We start from the raw sequence: 15,642 nt of genomic DNA, 5'->3' as shown, positions 1-15,642 counted from the left end.
AACCAACTGTCGCGCGTCATGTATTGCTGTGTCACTATATGTGTGTGTCCTAGAATTGCACGGGCATCTCCAATTCAGAGTCCCCAAAAGCAGAGCCGCTGACAATCATTGTCGGCTCCCCAAAAATTCTGGCCTCACTAAAGCACTCGGATGGACTCAAAGTATGCCTGATCAGGGTCTGAACTGCTAATATACACAAGCTATCACTACGGCTGACGCCGTCATAATCCACGCACAGGTATCGGCCATGATGGGTCACTGCTTCCAATCAATCTGGATGCCGCAGAGTCTCCCTCTCCAGCATCAGCATCATGCACAAACGCCGGAACACCTTGCATGAAATCCCGCAGGCCCTCATATCGTCAACCTGTTCATGAGCGGAGGGGGGGGCCTAGTAGAGCCGACTTATTTCTTGGTTGTGAAGTCGGTCTCGAGTTCCGAGGACGCCGACGCCGACGCCTTGCCGCAGGTGCAAGCAGCTACCATATCAATGTTAGCGGACCTACACATGTGGAGTGAAGGTGGGAATGTGCGTACTTTCTGGGCGCTTTCCACAAGCACAGGTGGAGCCAGCGATCTTGTTCTCCGTAGCGGCTTTCTCGCAGGCTGTGGATAGTCAGTGCCTTCATTCGGCAGAGAATGTGAGGGTGAAAGCTTGGGGCAGTTGAGGATGGACAGACATACTGCACTGGAGAGCGGGTTGCTTTCCGCAAGAACAGGTCGCCTCCTTCGCGCACACGCACTCGCCGTTATTGCGTCCACAGCAAGTCATGTTGATAAGGCAGATGGCTTGATTCGGGAGTGGTTCGGGAGATAAAGTAGAAATCTTCTGTGGTTGAAGGGCGATTCAGAGTGGTCGGTTGGTTTTCAAGTTTCGTTGGATGAAGCAGAGTAAGTCGTACCAGCCCAAGACCCCTCCTTATATATATGCCCAGTGCCGGCTGCCTTTATCAAGCTGGGTTGTTGCCCTAGGTGCGGTCATCAGATTCGAGGAAGTGACCAATCAGACCACCGTCAATTCAAATCGGCAGGTGCTTGGCATCCTGCTTTGTCCTGCACGTTTCGGAATGTCACTATTGCCACGCGGTTATTTCACTTGCGATAATTTTGCGGTGTAGCAAGTGTTGCCCGTCTGATGATTGGACCCTGGATGTTGTGCTGCGGATAAGTACAGTAGTCCGTGATGTGAGCCATACGCGCAGAATCAGATAATATTAGATATGATCGAGAACCTGAAGACCAACACATACGAGGAACGAGAGTGCTTTGCAGTATGTACTCTAGGAAGCGAAGCTAAATGAGAGCTAGTTTACGGAGTACATTCAACCTAAGTTCCAAACTGCGCAATTCTTCCACCGGAAAATCATGGTGGTGTCACACACGCATGACTTTCCGTTGCACATAAACACCTGAAAGACTACCCCAAAGCAATGAAATTAAGCCAAGTTTACGCCATTGCATGCTACACATATGACGCCCGAGATTTCTAATGCAGAGATTCTCCATTCTCCGTTCTCGATACTTTGCCGTGTTGGGTCCTTAATCGTCGTGATCCTATTTTGGAAGGAACGCACGCCGCTCTCCTCCGCTTTTGGCATAGCTCGAAGGCCAATTTCGATATACCTCGAAAACGGTGAGAGGCTTCACTCCTGATTCGCCAAGTACGCTTCTAAGGCCCAGTTAGCGGACGCACAGAAGATTCGAAAGTCATCCTGAAGATTGAACTAAATTCATGGATGCAACCTCAATTGCTATGAACAGGTCACCTCAAGTACCTAGCGCACGAACTCTGAGACGCAGTTATCAGCGGCAGGCTTATCGACGAGGAAATCCAATAATGGAAAAGATGCAGTCGGGTACGAACACATATCCTATCACTCCGGCACTAATGTGCCTGGGTTATGCAGGTCTTCACTGGTTAGCCCATGCTTGCAAGACTCTCCTCCATTGGCTCCCCAAATTCTCCTCCATTGCATCCGTTCTCGTCGTGCCCTGTGCATGCTTACAGGGGAATTGAATATCTACTAAACCGACAAATGGTCAAGGACAAGATGGTTTGTCTATCTACCTGACCGTGCATATTGATATAGCCACACAGTTTGCAAGCAACCACTGATGAATGATTGCTAGTACAAACATTGGATCATGATAGGGCTTTAGAAACCAACAAAATCCAAAGTTGGTTTGAAAGGGAGGAAGAAGGCTCATGGGTGTCTAAAGAACGGGTGTCACTGAAAGGAATATTGCCACAACCGTACTTCGTTGGAGCCTTCCGACGTAAGTTTCGAACAACCTTGGGAACTGGTGTCTCCATGTCATGGCTACCAGAGAGCTGAAGCTCGAATTGGTGAGGTATTGGCTCCTTATGATTGAACAATATCCCGTAAATTAAGAATTCAGTCCCCTTGATGTGATTCTTTCGTCCATTGAGCTATCGCGTTCAAGACCTTCCATCTCATGATCTCGGAGTTATGCCCTAGGTCCATCCAAGGCGCAGCACATTCGTACTCGAGAATGCTATGGAGTCTACTCCCTATATGGGGAGCCTGACGCTAAGGGCTGTTGGGTGAATTTTAGTAATGTAGGGCTAGAGGTATCTCGACTATGAGCTTAGTAACAAGATGTGCATGTGTGCGGCTGATGGGAATAGTGTATGAGTCAGGGCCAGCAAACTCACAATGAATCGGAGAGTAGAGGAACTCGGCACACTCGGAGTGTACCTGACGGCACGTCTGCATAGTTGTGGAGGAATGTGTAGATTGGACAGTCACTGTAGGTAGATGATGCTAACAGAGATTCGTCTCCAGCAGGTAGGGACACCACCAGATACCTGGGCGGAATATTTTGATCATTTATGAATTGATAAACCATGTCTCGAAGCTCCTTAGGAAGCTCTAGAAAGCTAAGCGGTTGATATGGCCTTGGTTGATGGATGCTAGTTGAAGTAAATAAACTTCTACTAATCGTGAGCATACAAAAGCGGCATTAAATAGCCAAGTCACCTTCGCGGGTCGTTCCATGAGTTCCGCATAACAGCGCCCAAGAGGCATCGCGCCCGTCGGGAGATACGTGAGACGGAAGCCATGGCCATGGGGTTTGACATGAATGCTGCGTGGCGCAGATGGTGCAGCAGGTATGCTTTTACATTCTTCACTCGAGGGAACGGTCTTATGATAGATGCCTGTGGTGAGAGGTGGAATGTGTGAAGCGTGAAACGCGAGGCGAGAGTTCTGTTGGTACGAACGCGACGCAAGGTCAGGTGATGTCTGACTACAAGAAATTGGCTTGGCATGCCGCATGCGCCTGGAGTGACGTCCGGTCTCTCCACAGCCAGGCCCTGCTTGCATATGCGAGAGGCATCACCATCTCGATGAAGGCGAAAATCCAGACTATTTACCAGCAATTGATCCTCTTGCGCTCTACCTAGCCATTCACCACAACTTTTGATCCATGAATTAATTAGAATGCAGCGCTCACCTTCACCAAACATCAGAGAAGGACACTCTCCACGTCCCCCAACGGGAAGAAAGCGAAGCTCGACGTACCAGCCCGATGGCTCTACTCCTCACACGCTCCCCCCTCGTCGCAGCGCAACTTACTCGGCGGGCGATCGTGCTGCGAAGAGAAATGAGGCGTTCCATCCATCCCATCATCCTCTCAAGTACCTCCCGACGCTCAAGCTCGACACCAAGCGTGTAACGGGACCTGTAACCTTCCTCAACCCTACGAGTGCACTTTTCCAGCCCACTTCCAACCTTTCAAGGCATGCAGAAACCTCTGCTGAGCGCCATCGACAAGACCGAGACCAACAGCCAGTATCCGCCATTTCTTTCAGATGGACCTCTCGAAACAACCGTAAAGGCAGACACGCCCTAGCCATCAACTCAGCCGTCTCCCCTGCTGAGGCTAAGTATCTGGCTCCACCCATTACCGCCTCGCTGCGAGAAATCGCCCGTGGAATCTGGCGCATGTTCACCTGGTTTCCAGTCTGGGACATTTCATATGATGTAGCAACGATATTCACACTTGGAAGCGTCGTCTGGGTTATTAATGCATTCTTCGTCTGGTTACCATTAGTTTGGCCGGAAACTGAGTTCAAGGGTGAAGAGTTGTATGGCGGAGGCATTACGGCCTTTATCGGAGCCACCATCTTCGAATTCGGCTCTTTCCTACTGATGGTCGAGGCGGTCAATGAGAATAGGACCGGGTGCTTCGGCTGGGCCGTAGAGCGGGCCTTTTCCCATGATTCCGAAAAGGGCGCTTCGGCTTTTCGGCTGCGACCTTCAAAGTCTGCTTGCACGCACCATCACTTGAACAAACGCAATCTTGTCGGAAAAAGTTGCAACTCACCTAATAAGACATCTTCGTCGCCTTCATCACCATCAACGTCCCCTCCTGCCTCGACTTGTAGTTCACATTCGCAATCTTGGATCTGGTTCCCCTCTACGGAAGATCTTCGTACACACTACATTCACGATCTTGGCTTTCTGGCTTCCCTCTCCCAGCTTTGCGGGGCCACTATTTTCTGGGTCTCTGGCTTCACCGCCCTTCCAGGAATATATGACCGTATGTCCCGCGTGATCACCATCATATTCTTTTGGACACCTCAGGTCCTCGGCGGCTCCGGTTTCATTATATCCGGCACATTATTCATGCTAGAGACGCAGTCGCACTGGTACAAGCCTGCTTTCAAAACGCTTGGTTGGTGGATAGGAGCCTGGAATCTGATAGGAGGTATCGGATTCACACTTTGCCCTGCTTTTGGATATGACAGAGCCAGTTGGGCCCAATACCAGGCGTGCCTGAGCACTTTCTGGGGTAGTTGGGCATTCTTGATTGGAAGTACCATTCAATGGTATGAAGCATTAGACAAGCATCCAGTAGAGGTTGACAAGATGCTTAACGATGACAGTCAGGAGACAGACCAAGAGGTAGATAATGGAAGGTAGTCGGTGAGGCTATGTGATTAACCTCGCTGTTGTCAAGTCAAAGCATGTACCGATGCATATATCAGCGTTGGGAAGAGAATTGACAAGAGAAGTTCACGTGGGACAGGTCGGGGGCAGATGACTAATGAGCAAAAGGGGGTAATTGCGATATCATCGTTTTCCCGCATACCTTGAATGCCTGTAGTTCCGAGTCGATGCGGTTCGGGAGCCTAGTACAAAGCCGAAGCCGTGGGGAATTGAGAAGCGTTTGCATCTGCAGGGTGAATATAGCAACCTAGGCATCTATTAATGTGTCTATGATGTTGACGCATCGAGACTATGCAATACATCACGGCATCCTCTATTGATGTGAGGTTAGACTGTAAAGCTTCTATGTTCTTAACTCTTGCTTTTAGTAGTTTTACAACTACATCTCATTCCATTTCTCCATTCGGCAAATCAACCTTCGACCTCCGCAATCCCTATTAACGTTAATATGTTGAAACAAGAGAATCCAGACAACCCCTCAAACATCCAACTTCAACACGTCCTCTCCTACCTCCCTTCCAGCTCTCGGCCCAATACCGCACAAACTCAGACCTCGATCAAAAGCACTGACAGCGAGAACACGGCGATACGCAAGGAAGTCCTAAGATTATACAAAGAAGCACAATCTGCGCCCCGGGCTTCTATCACAGAGAAAGTCTCGACACCTATAACACAGAGTCGACCTTCGTGGACATTGACCTCAACGACAAAGTCGACGATGGGAATACTGTGTCATGGGAAGGAGATGATGACCCCCAGAACCCACTGAATTGGCCTAAGCGGAAAAAATTGCTAAATTTGGTGGCTATCTTCTTCATGTGATTTATTTCGTAAGCTCTTTCTCCCTCTCCACTGCCACATTTCCACAGCTGAATACTTGGCTATTCGAAGGACTAACTAACTCAGGGAAAATAGACCTTTCGTGTCCTCAGTCTTCGCACCCGCAATATACGACATGATGCCCGAGTTCCGCCAAATGGACATCTATCTCGCGGGCTTTGTGATCTCTGTCTCCGCCCTTGGTTACGCCCTCGGGCCGCTCATCGTTGGCCCCCTTTCCGAGTTATCGGGTCGAGTCGTATGCTACCACGTCTGCAAGCTAATATTCTTTACCTTCACCCTCGCATGCGCTGCTAGCAACAGTCTCGAAACCCTTGCCATTCTCCGCCTCTTTGCCGGCTGCGGCGGAAGTGTTGTTTTCACGCTCTCACCAGCCACTATCACGGACATGATACGTCCAGAGCGGCACGGCGACGTCATGGCAATTATTGGCATGGGGTATAATTTCGGCCCGGCTGTGAGTCCGATTGTAGGAAGTTACCTCAACGCTGCGGTAGGGTGGCGCTGGATCTTCAAACCAACTGGCATCATGGGCGCTGTCTGCGTTATACTGTCCTTCCTCTGCCTCTCCGAAACCTACGAACAGGTGCTCTTGAGACGCAAAGTGCGCCCCTTGAAATGCACGACCGGGAATCAGAAACTACACTCGAAATTCGATAACGATTTTCCCTGGTGGAAACTCTTCACCAAAGCGATGCTGCGACCGCTGAAAATGCTATTTTTGAGCCCGAACGTGTTTCTAGTGAGCCTTCTCACAGCAGTCGGATACGGATACATGTATTTGCTTCATTCGACCTTCCCGTCAGTATTTATGCTACTGTATCATTGGCCAACGAAGAGGTTTGGACTTGCGTATCTCGGCACTGCTGTTGGGAATTTACTCGAAATGGTTTTCGTTGGTTAGGTTAGCGATTTTATAGTAAAGAGGAGGGCCGCGAAAGGGGATATCAAGCCGGAAAACAGGTTGATTCTGATGGTATTCATCTGGCCCTGTGTGCCTGCGGGACTTTTTTTGTACGGATGGAGCGCACAGGAACGGCTACGTGTCATGGTTCCACTTTTTGGAATTGCTATCTTTGGTTTCGGGTCCATGTCGGCGATTGTAAGCGCTTCCCCCATTTCCCTTGTTTCCCCTAAATCTTGAAGGCCTAACTAACAATCGCCCAGCTCTTCTCATCCACATATATTGTCGACGCATACAAAACCCACGCTGCATCCGCCACAGCCGCAAGCTCGGTCCTTCGCTCAATCTTGGGTGGGCTGCTTCCCCTGTTCGCTTATAAAGTCTATAGTGACATAAAATTTGGTCAAGCAAATTTGCTGTTAGGGGGTATAGCGTTGGCGCTGAGTCCGGTACCATGGTTGTTTTATAAGTGTGGGGAGTGGTTCAGGGAGCGATTCAGAGTGAACCTGTAGAGGGTGGGGGAGCTTAGAGTTGAGAAATTGATGTGGGAGTTTTGAGGGAGACTGCTGGATTTGACGGAGACAGAAGCTCTTGTTGGGTGCATGGATGAATGATTGGGAAGTCATGTATTGTACCTTATTGTCGAGATGCGGTGACTTGGGTTAAACTTGAAGGGTTTATGTAGCCTTTCAGGGAACACGAGTTATGAAAGAAGCGAAGTATTGCGTACTGAGGATCCGAGGAACTATGCAGTTTATATAGTATGCTAGGACGCCAGGCCCATGGTTAATTAGGCGGCCCCTCGGGCTTTCAGTATATATCGACTAAATGGGATCTGTAAGTATTGAGTGCCTGTGGAATAAGTTTCTCACAAGTATAAATGCAATGACAGAGAAGATGTGTTGATCAAGGCATCCTCAGGATGCGGATCTGGATAATTCATCTACGAAATCCTGGGTCTATTTGGGAAAGCGTCCATTGTCTCCTATTTAAATCCAGCTCAAAGAATACCACTCAAAACGCTGGGTCAAGCCGCTTTGTACCTCCATGCACTTCTTCCTTTCGGTTGTTTAAAGCTTGCTTGGTGTAGTATATACCTTCTCATGATGTCCTCTTTGCTGGATGCTTTGACTCTAGTTTCCTACTTTTGGTCCCCCAGCCCGCTTCTTCTTGTTACCTAGATAGTCTCCACGACCTCTTTAACCTTGCCCTCCTCACTCCACCCAAAATCAACTCGCTCCTTAAATCCTTGCACTCTTCTCAAACCTTATTCTAACCAGCCTACTTTTCCACTGCATCATTCACAACTCCAAAGTTGGGAAATTCTAGTGGAAGTCCACCGGACTAAGGAGATACCGATTGAGATTAGATTACGGATGTGCGTCTCAAAGACATAGGCAACAATCTCACAATTAATCTTACACCTCTCTTTCTTCCCCTTTCCCGTATTCGCTATCCCAGTCTTCAGCGTATATATCCCGAACAGAGTCTGCACCGCATAGTCTCTAAATGGAAGTTATTAAATTCTCTCGCCCAAGACTCACCCTCTCATAGCGAAATGGTTTGGCAAAATGCTCGCTCCTTCTTAGAGGCTGGATTCGTGGCTGTAATCCTACGAGAGATGAGGGGTTGGAAAGTAGAGGATTCGTTGGTAGAGAGGGTGACCTTCTGAACTTTCCGCGAAAGGATTGCTCGTATTGCTACGCGGGAGAAGGAAAAGTCGGGGCATATTAGTGCTTGAAGAATATGCCCCTTTTAGTTCGTCCAGAGCGGTGGATTGTGGAAATAGATGCATGTAGAAGAGAGATAGGCAGTGAAATATCTCGACTGTGGGGCCCTCGGCACTGGAGGTTTGTTAGAAGATTACGGAGATTGCTGAAAGGAGGATTAATATACATCTTTAGGAAGTCTGGTGTAGATAACGCTATTTTAGAAGCTAGATTGAGGGTGTGTTCTGACAATTGGAGGGTTTGGGCTGGCCATGGATCTACGACTTCTAAATAGGGGGTTGGGATAGCACACTAACGCAGCAGAATATCATGTGCCTGGGGACTGGCCTTGAGAGTGTATGGCGAAAGTCAATATTCAAGGACAAGAAGTGCTCGCCGTCGATCATATAACTGTTCCCTTCACCTGTAGGAATATACATTAATAAGGCATTCTCAGGTCGCCCAAAACTATGAGAATGGATGTACCCATATAAGTTCGAAGGTTTCACAGTTGGTAAGTCTCTGGGTGATTAATGTTTGGTCAAGAAGTCAGATATCTAGTATCTCTAAGTTGTGGGCGTGGGGTAGGACAAGGGATTTAACGTCTAGCTTGGGGTGTGCCCTATAGGCAGGAGACATAATAGAAGAAAGGAAACCCAGAGTTACAGTGTCCCGACTAAGAACTTGAGCTGGGGAAGCGGTAGTCGTGGATTGTATCCCATCATTGCAATCTTTTTTCTGCATATACATTGATACGAACGTTGACTTACGAACCATTCATCTCCCACCGTCCCGACTTGACAAACCAATCCCATACCCAGCCCATAGAGTGTTCCAAAAGGTGAAAATCTACCATGAACCCCGCTCACCACACCTTAAGCTTAGTGGGCGAAACAAACTATTCTGCCGCGCCATCCGTCATCAAAGAACTTGGTATCGAAGAAAGACAACAAGGTGGATATGCAGCTGGCCCCTTCGTCCCAATCGATGGTAACTTTTTGGAGTTTGGGAATTTACCGCCATAACATTTGCATTCTGGCGAGATTACCGCAGAGTGAATTCTCATTGGGACGAAGCGCGCAAAGCGCGATATAGTCCACCTAGCACAGACCATTACCGCATACATTTTTAGTCCCACATGGCGTAATAGCAGACTTAGTAATTAGACCTATAGTCAAGGATTCTGAGTCTTTATCGCACTGACCGGGAAGTCGAAGTGGAGAATATGCACACGTGGGATGTCAAGCACTCTGCGTACCCATGTGCCAGAGGTGTGTTGCCGTGCCGCAGGGCTGCATGAACTGATCAACTCTGCCCTATGGAAAACTAGCTCCGGCCTAAACTGGACGCAAAAACTTGTTCTGCGTGGTTTCCATGATCCTTTTTTTCCCAGAAGGCATTTCAAGGGTTGGATTTGGTACGTGCTAGAGTAGTCTAGGGTAGTATGCATATCAAGCCTTCTCAAGAGAAGGCTAATGATTCGGACTTCTGGGTTCTTTGGAATGTCCGGCTGCATGTTGGTCACATATGCTGTCCAATGGGGTGGTGGATTAGAGTTTCGAGTTGCGGTAGCGGGTCGGAGCGGTCCTTCGCTACCCTGTCTTCATGGACGAGGTTATTAGGTATAGTGCCAGTAATGGCTAGTGTACGACGATCCAAGCTGTGAGCTGAGTGACGACGTGATAGCTAGGTTTGGAGCAAACCATTGCCTAGTGGCAACTAGAGCACAGTAAAGGAAGTAACTAGAGCCTTTAGAAAAGTCCAGTCCGAAATGGGATTCTGAAGTCCGACGGCGTGGGGAAAGCTCAGTGCCTACGGACATGACATCTATTTGTCTCGCCCGCAATAGTGTGCTATAGGTGGTCTCACGAAATTAGCCATCAGTAGGGAAGACCTCTTCCAAGGAACACGAGCAGGTGGCACTGTTCCTGAGCACATTACCAAGGTAGTTCCAAGTCGATCTAGCAGGCTATCAGAGCAGGCTACAAACCTTCCAGTTGGTGTAGCACCTGAGATAACGGCCTGTCCGGACAATATTGGTCACACATAGTGGCAGTGATTGGCATCAAGCTGTGTCGTGGCTTGCATGCTCGTTTTCCTCCATTCTTGACACAACAGAACCTAGCCTATCACAACGTAGACCATTCTTAAAACGTCAACCGCCGGGAATATATCCTTGAGTTTGTGCGATACAATGCAGAGCATTGTGTGTTGAGGACCCAGAATACAGTGGAATTGGAGCGCCTCCCAGTCTTTGCCACACAAGAATTGGGGGGTTTTTTGGCGGGAAGGGGCCACGGACTATGCGTGATGGGGGCACCAGATCTTGTTATCCGCTGGTGGATATAAAGTCTGCCCATTCTGACTACTGGGATGGTCAAGAGAGCTCCCCACCGGTTAGGGTGAAAGCCAGTCACCTAACTGATATCATTCACCCGGAAGATCATTTGGCTATTATCAGGGCTATATTATAACCCCTCCCCCTCCTCCATTTCGATTTCCTCCTGAAGGGCTTAGAACAACTTTCAGATACGCAATGGCGACGAAACTCAAGATGTCAGGGTCTTGGGTGTGTCTCTCCGTAACGTCGTACCCGACCACCTAATGCAATCCTAACCCCACGCTAGTCCATCCCCATATTCTACCAACTTCACACTCTCTTTCTCTTTACCCGTAGTGATATCAAAACCGTTATAATCCCACAAATGCTCTTCGCCCTCTCTAGCGCCCTAACCAGCGGTTTCAAAACGGTTTCCACACCCACTCCACCACCGATCTCCGTCATCCCCTCCATTCTCAAAGCAATCCTCTGGCTCTGGACGACCCTGCTTGTCGAAAATATCGCAAACCAACGCTTACCCTTCTCGATCCTCGAAGACTCGCGCAACAAACCCTGGCGCCCCCTCCCGTCATCTCGTCTCACTGCCTCTACCTCACAAAACTGGCTAATCCACTTAATTCCATTAGCTATAGCTGTCGGCGCCACAGCGAATGCTTACAGGGAAACAGCCACTTTATTCGTGCTCGTCTGGATGTACAACGACGTCGACGGCGCGAACAAAAGCATCTGGTGGAGAAACGCGTTAACGGCTGGTGGACTGGGATGTTTCAGTGCAGGTGTGACAGCGATAACATCAGGGCCCGTAGAATACAGTCCCTCATCGGGTCCGTTTTTGTGGGTAGTCTTGACAGCTCTAGCGGTTTTTACGACCGTACATGCCCAGGATTTCCCGGATATGGTGGGTGATGCAGCGAGGGGGAGGGAAACAGTTCCGTTATTGTATGGCGAGAAGACTGCGAGGATTTCCTTGGCCGTGGGGGTTCTTCTGTGGTCTTTCGTGTGTCCGGCATTCTGGGACTTGCCTGTGCGGTGGTTTGCGCCGACAGTGGGGCTTGGGATGTTGTTGGTTTGCCTGAGTGCATTTCGCTGGGATGAGGAGTCGAACGAGTGGATTTGGAAGGCGTGGTGTTTGTGGATTGGTACGATATATCTACTTCCGCTAATGAATCTGGTGGCGGTAGTCCATAGTTGAGAAAAGTGGAGTACCAGTGGGATTTTCCAGTCAAGGCAGACTCAATCGTATCCTATTCTCTAAACTAACCTACGAGGCGCTTGAAACATCATAAGTTCAATCCCAATTATACAACATGTCATACAGAATCCCTGAGTAAGGCAAAGGGATGAAAGATCCTGCTATAAAACCCTAAATACCACCACGCTATTATACAGCGCCTCCAACGAGACGTACTCCGGTCCATACAAAGTAAGCTGTAACAGTCACATGTCCAGGGCGTACGTTTATGAACGCCTTAGGTACGGTAAGTAGTACAGATAGCATTACTCTTCTATTGTTTGGGGCCCTTAAATCTGTTGTGTATTAGTGTTTTAATCTATTTACCTACAGTTTGTTGTCTCAAAAAGGCCTTATTGTAATTATTTTCTATTGCAGAGTTAACTATGTAAGGCTTTACTACCTTACAGGCCTTATTTTGTTAATTAGATGCCTCTGTTGCTCCGTTTTACGCAACCTTGTAGGCTACTGAAGCTGAGATCCCCTACACTGCGCCTCCTGCTTATACTGCGATAGTACACTGTCTGTGGCTGAAAATTAATTGCAGGTTTACATTTAACTTGAATGCTATATAGCTAGTAGACGTAAAACCGCGTTGACCTTACTGTGGTTTAGCTACAAGTAAAGAACAAGACAACGTTGCGGGGCAATTGTACGCTGCCATGGGTGTGGGCTTATGGAACGAATCTTACGCTTTTACAGGAGCAGGGTAAGGCGATCAGCCTTATATTCTTAGCTGCTTTGACTACAGTACAGCGTAGTGCAATCAAATCGTACTTCCCATACAGGCCAGGTGAGCCGTGACAGTTACTATACGCACACCTACCTCTCCTCCCCACTTCTGTACGAATTTACACAAAACCTCGCCCGTACAGGCCTCAAAACCGCCCAATCGTACAGCACTACGCCTCATTGGAAGCGCTGCTATTATACTCACAACCCACATTTGCATTCTGCAACAGAAAAAGTGAGTGTTTAGAAAATTTATGAATTTTCATTCGTAGCTACATTGACAGTGGAGATCATGTGACTGTTCAATCCACGGCATCTTCGCCTCCAAAATACATTACGGCCATTTAGCACTTCCCTGATTTGTGGCGGCCTGACCAAAGGATCACTCCTCCCAACTAGCCACAGCCCTGCCCTCCCACTCCGCCTGCATCGCGATGGCGCAGTTGTAGCAAAGCCCAAGACCACAAACCCGAACTTCGCAAACCAAAGCCACCTCCTTAACTTTGCATTGTTCGCATTTGATAGCAGCGACCCCACCTCTGGCATGCCAAAGTTTGATTTGCATGAAGACATGGCCGCTTACGATGCAGTAGTGCTTTTGATTATTTTGGATACCTAGCGGATTCTTCGATATATCCTTTGGCGGGGGAGTTGGAGGCCGATCGAGGTTCTGGTCCGCGAGAACTGCGGGATCAATGCGCATTGATAGAGGGCGCAGATCGATAGTGCGGTACTCGTTGACCCAATCCTCAGTCGGTTTGCGATATCCTTCCTTCGGAAACTTGTCCTTCTTCTCGATGAGATCTGGCTGAGAGGTGGAGACATTTCGGTTGTGGGAGATATGATCAGACTGGGAAAGGTTAGTCAGGTGTCACGGTTCAGGAAGGCGGGTACTTAACAAGAAATACCCCAATATTATCATTCACCATCTCAAATTTCATGCGTTCTCGTTTTGGCAGAATTGACTGGGTGGCTTGAAGCATGCTGCAGTTGGTCTTCATTGCTGGAATACTAACAAGCTTGACCATTCCCGGGACAATCCGAGTGAACGTGGCTATCCGAGCAATTTGAATAGTTGGTTTCTCGTCGACGTCGATGCTGTTGGCGATGCTAATGTCGTAAGAATCTACGTCGTCATCTGGAACGCCACGATCGTTAGCATACTGATACATCCCCACATTGTATACATCATCCGCAGTGGTGCTAGTGGTGCTACGCCGCTTGATCGCCTTCAAATCATTCTTCAGCTTAGCATGCTCTCCGTGAAGTCGAGCCGCGTTAGTATCCATCCTCATTTTCCTCTCTGTGTTATCAAGAAGCATACGCTCAAGGTCCTGGAGGGGGCTTTTGACTTGAACCATCTCGGGCGCTCGACGTCCACTCTTCTGGTACTTGGTGAGTCGTCGATTGAACGGGCTCTTGCCCTCAAGGGAGAGAGGGAATACCTCTTCTGCCTGACCGTCATCGACATCCTCGAAAACATCGTCGGATTGGTCCTCCGATGAAGGCTCCTCCTCATCGTCTTCATCGATATCCGGGGCGAGTAGGGGATTCGCGGCCATCAACGGCTGTGCAATAGGGCCTTCTTCCTCTTGAGACACGATGCCGTCGTCGCTAGCTTCTTTTATGGGCGGCATCATGTGGAGCTCCTTCGGACCTTTCTTTTTGCCCTTTCGGCGGCCGCTGTTCCTGGCGCCTGGGATTGGCCTCGGAGGTGTCGTAGCGTGGCCTGCGTCACTGTTGTGATCCATGTCAACGTCTTGTCTACTGGGGCTTGGTGGATGCGGGGAGCCTGTAAGCTGCTCGGTGCTCTTGGAGCGAGAGAGTGAAGACACAAGACCCAGCAGCTTCGCCGCCTTCGAGTTTCCGGCCTTCAAGTTTAGCAGCTTCAGGCCCCTCGGGGTGGCACTGGCAGCGACAGTCTGGGCGGGCTGGTCATTGGGAGACAGACCCTCTTCCTTGAACCTCGTCTGCCTGGTAGCATCGTCGGTCTTTTTCTCTAGCTCGTGAGCAATATCTTCGGCATTCAAGTCTTTCATCATAGTGTGGTACTCCGGGTTGCCATGTTCGGTTCCAATACCAGACCCAGTGCCGTGGCCTTGAGTGCCCTGATCTTCACCACAGTCGTCAACATCAACATCTAAACCCAGTATGAGGCCAGCCTTCTTACTGATGTTATAGACTGAGGTTTCGGGAAGCGGTGAAGGCGGCAGAGGATCCGAGGAACCCGCGGCACGCTCTTTGCCTCCGAACCATGTGGTCTTCTTCTTCTTCTGGCTCGAGGCTGGGGATTCTGCGAGCGACAGCGTGCTGAGCGTTGGTGTGGGGCTGGCGGCATGGGCAGGCGTAGATGCCGAGGCTAGGTTATCGAGGCTGTCGATGAGGGCGGAAACGACAGCCGGAGAAGCTGGACCAGCAGACAGACCAGTGAAGGCAGGCGTGGTCCTGCTGCGGGGAAGGCCCGACCGACGAACCAAGCGGCGACGCTGTCCACCAACCCAAGCCGTGGCGGGCCTTGAGTGCGAGTTGCGGCGGCGCGGCGTGGCAGGAGGACTCTCGCGGTCGGCCATGGCTGCGTGGGGAGGCATAGCGACGGCGAGAACGAATAGGGCAAGGCAATCAGGAATGTGAAAGAAGAGGGGACGACGCTGGGGGCAGGACGCGACGTGATGGTGGTGAAGTTTGGAGCTTGATACAGGTCAAGGGCGGTGGCCGTGGCAACAGTGAAAGCAACCAAGTCGATACCGCGATAAACCGATACACAATGACAGAATGGTAAAGCCTCAACCGGCCAAAATGAGTGTCAAAAATGGCTGGGGAGTTGCAGTGGGCAGCGAGCGTGGGGAACAGCGAGGACCTTAAGCAGAGGGAATTTCGAAGACGAGTGTAGCAGGAGCAGCCCACGCAAG

At 49.6% G+C, this 15,642-nt stretch overlaps 5 protein-coding genes across 5 annotated transcripts; 3 read left to right on the top strand and 2 right to left on the bottom strand.

Moving 5' to 3' along the window:
• Positions 1-15: 15 nt before the first annotated feature.
• On the bottom strand, positions 16-966 carry BDR25DRAFT_282856 (uncharacterized protein). Its single transcript, XM_033687995.1, has 3 exons — positions 685-966; positions 538-606; positions 16-479 (listed from the first exon to the last, which is right to left on the bottom strand). Exons 1-3 carry the CDS (start codon positions 770-772, stop codon positions 406-408), a joined length of 231 nt encoding a protein of 76 aa, XP_033550205.1. The 5' UTR covers positions 773-966; the 3' UTR covers positions 16-405.
• Positions 967-3,083: 2,117 nt separating this feature from the next.
• BDR25DRAFT_312447 (uncharacterized protein) lies at positions 3,084-4,949 on the top strand (the record flags this gene model as incomplete). Its single annotated transcript, XM_033691296.1, has 2 exons — positions 3,084-3,133; positions 3,464-4,949. The coding sequence occupies 2 exons, from the start codon at positions 3,084-3,086 to the stop codon at positions 4,947-4,949; spliced, it is 1,536 nt and encodes a 511-aa protein (XP_033550204.1).
• Positions 4,950-5,187: 238 nt separating this feature from the next.
• On the top strand, positions 5,188-7,367 carry BDR25DRAFT_387544 (MFS general substrate transporter). Its single transcript, XM_033698064.1, has 5 exons — positions 5,188-5,653; positions 5,689-5,794; positions 5,892-6,684; positions 6,721-6,918; positions 6,984-7,367. The coding sequence occupies exons 1-5, from the start codon at positions 5,425-5,427 to the stop codon at positions 7,230-7,232; spliced, it is 1,575 nt and encodes a 524-aa protein (XP_033550203.1). The 5' UTR covers positions 5,188-5,424; the 3' UTR covers positions 7,233-7,367.
• A 3,598-nt stretch (positions 7,368-10,965) lies between these two features.
• BDR25DRAFT_323911 (uncharacterized protein) lies at positions 10,966-11,962 on the top strand (the record flags this gene model as incomplete). The annotated part of the gene is made up of 2 exons (XM_033692128.1): positions 10,966-10,998; positions 11,057-11,962. The coding sequence occupies 2 exons, from the start codon at positions 10,966-10,968 to the stop codon at positions 11,960-11,962; spliced, it is 939 nt and encodes a 312-aa protein (XP_033550202.1).
• A 1,043-nt stretch (positions 11,963-13,005) lies between these two features.
• On the bottom strand, positions 13,006-15,595 carry BDR25DRAFT_131332 (uncharacterized protein). The gene is made up of 2 exons (XM_033683849.1): positions 13,633-15,595; positions 13,006-13,583 (listed from the first exon to the last, which is right to left on the bottom strand). The coding sequence occupies exons 1-2, from the start codon at positions 15,319-15,321 to the stop codon at positions 13,116-13,118; spliced, it is 2,157 nt and encodes a 718-aa protein (XP_033550201.1). The 5' UTR covers positions 15,322-15,595; the 3' UTR covers positions 13,006-13,115.
• Positions 15,596-15,642: the final 47 nt, after the last annotated feature.

This window comes from Lindgomyces ingoldianus, assembly GCF_010093535.1.
Source record: "Lindgomyces ingoldianus strain ATCC 200398 unplaced genomic scaffold BDR25scaffold_9, whole genome shotgun sequence".
NCBI lineage: Eukaryota > Fungi > Ascomycota > Dothideomycetes > Pleosporales > Lindgomycetaceae > Lindgomyces > Lindgomyces ingoldianus.
This window is presented reverse-complemented; position numbering and strand designations above follow the sequence as displayed.

Bases quoted from the DNA above. Each gene is read 5' to 3' on its own strand.
- BDR25DRAFT_282856 (XM_033687995.1), bottom strand. From the start codon at position 772: ATGACTTGCTGTGGACGCAATAACGGCGAGTGCGTGTGCGCGAAGGAG. The intron at 607-684 runs GTATGTCTGTCC...GACTATCCACAG, and splicing joins GCAACCCGCTCTCCAGTGCA to CCTGCGAGAAAGCCGCTACG. The intron at 480-537 runs GTACGCACATTC...TTGATATGGTAG, and splicing joins TTGTGGAAAGCGCCCAGAAA to CTGCTTGCACCTGCGGCAAG.
- BDR25DRAFT_387544 (XM_033698064.1), top strand. From the start codon at position 5,425: ATGTTGAAACAAGAGAATCCAGACAACCCCTCAAACATCCAACTTCAA. The intron at 5,795-5,891 runs GTGATTTATTTC...CAGGGAAAATAG, and splicing joins TTGGTGGCTATCTTCTTCAT to ACCTTTCGTGTCCTCAGTCT. The intron at 6,685-6,720 runs GTTGGGAATTTA...TTCGTTGGTTAG, and splicing joins TTGCGTATCTCGGCACTGCT to GTTAGCGATTTTATAGTAAA.
- BDR25DRAFT_131332 (XM_033683849.1), bottom strand. From the start codon at position 15,321: ATGCCTCCCCACGCAGCCATGGCCGACCGCGAGAGTCCTCCTGCCACG. The intron at 13,584-13,632 runs GTTAAGTACCCG...AACCTTTCCCAG, and splicing joins ATAATATTGGGGTATTTCTT to TCTGATCATATCTCCCACAA.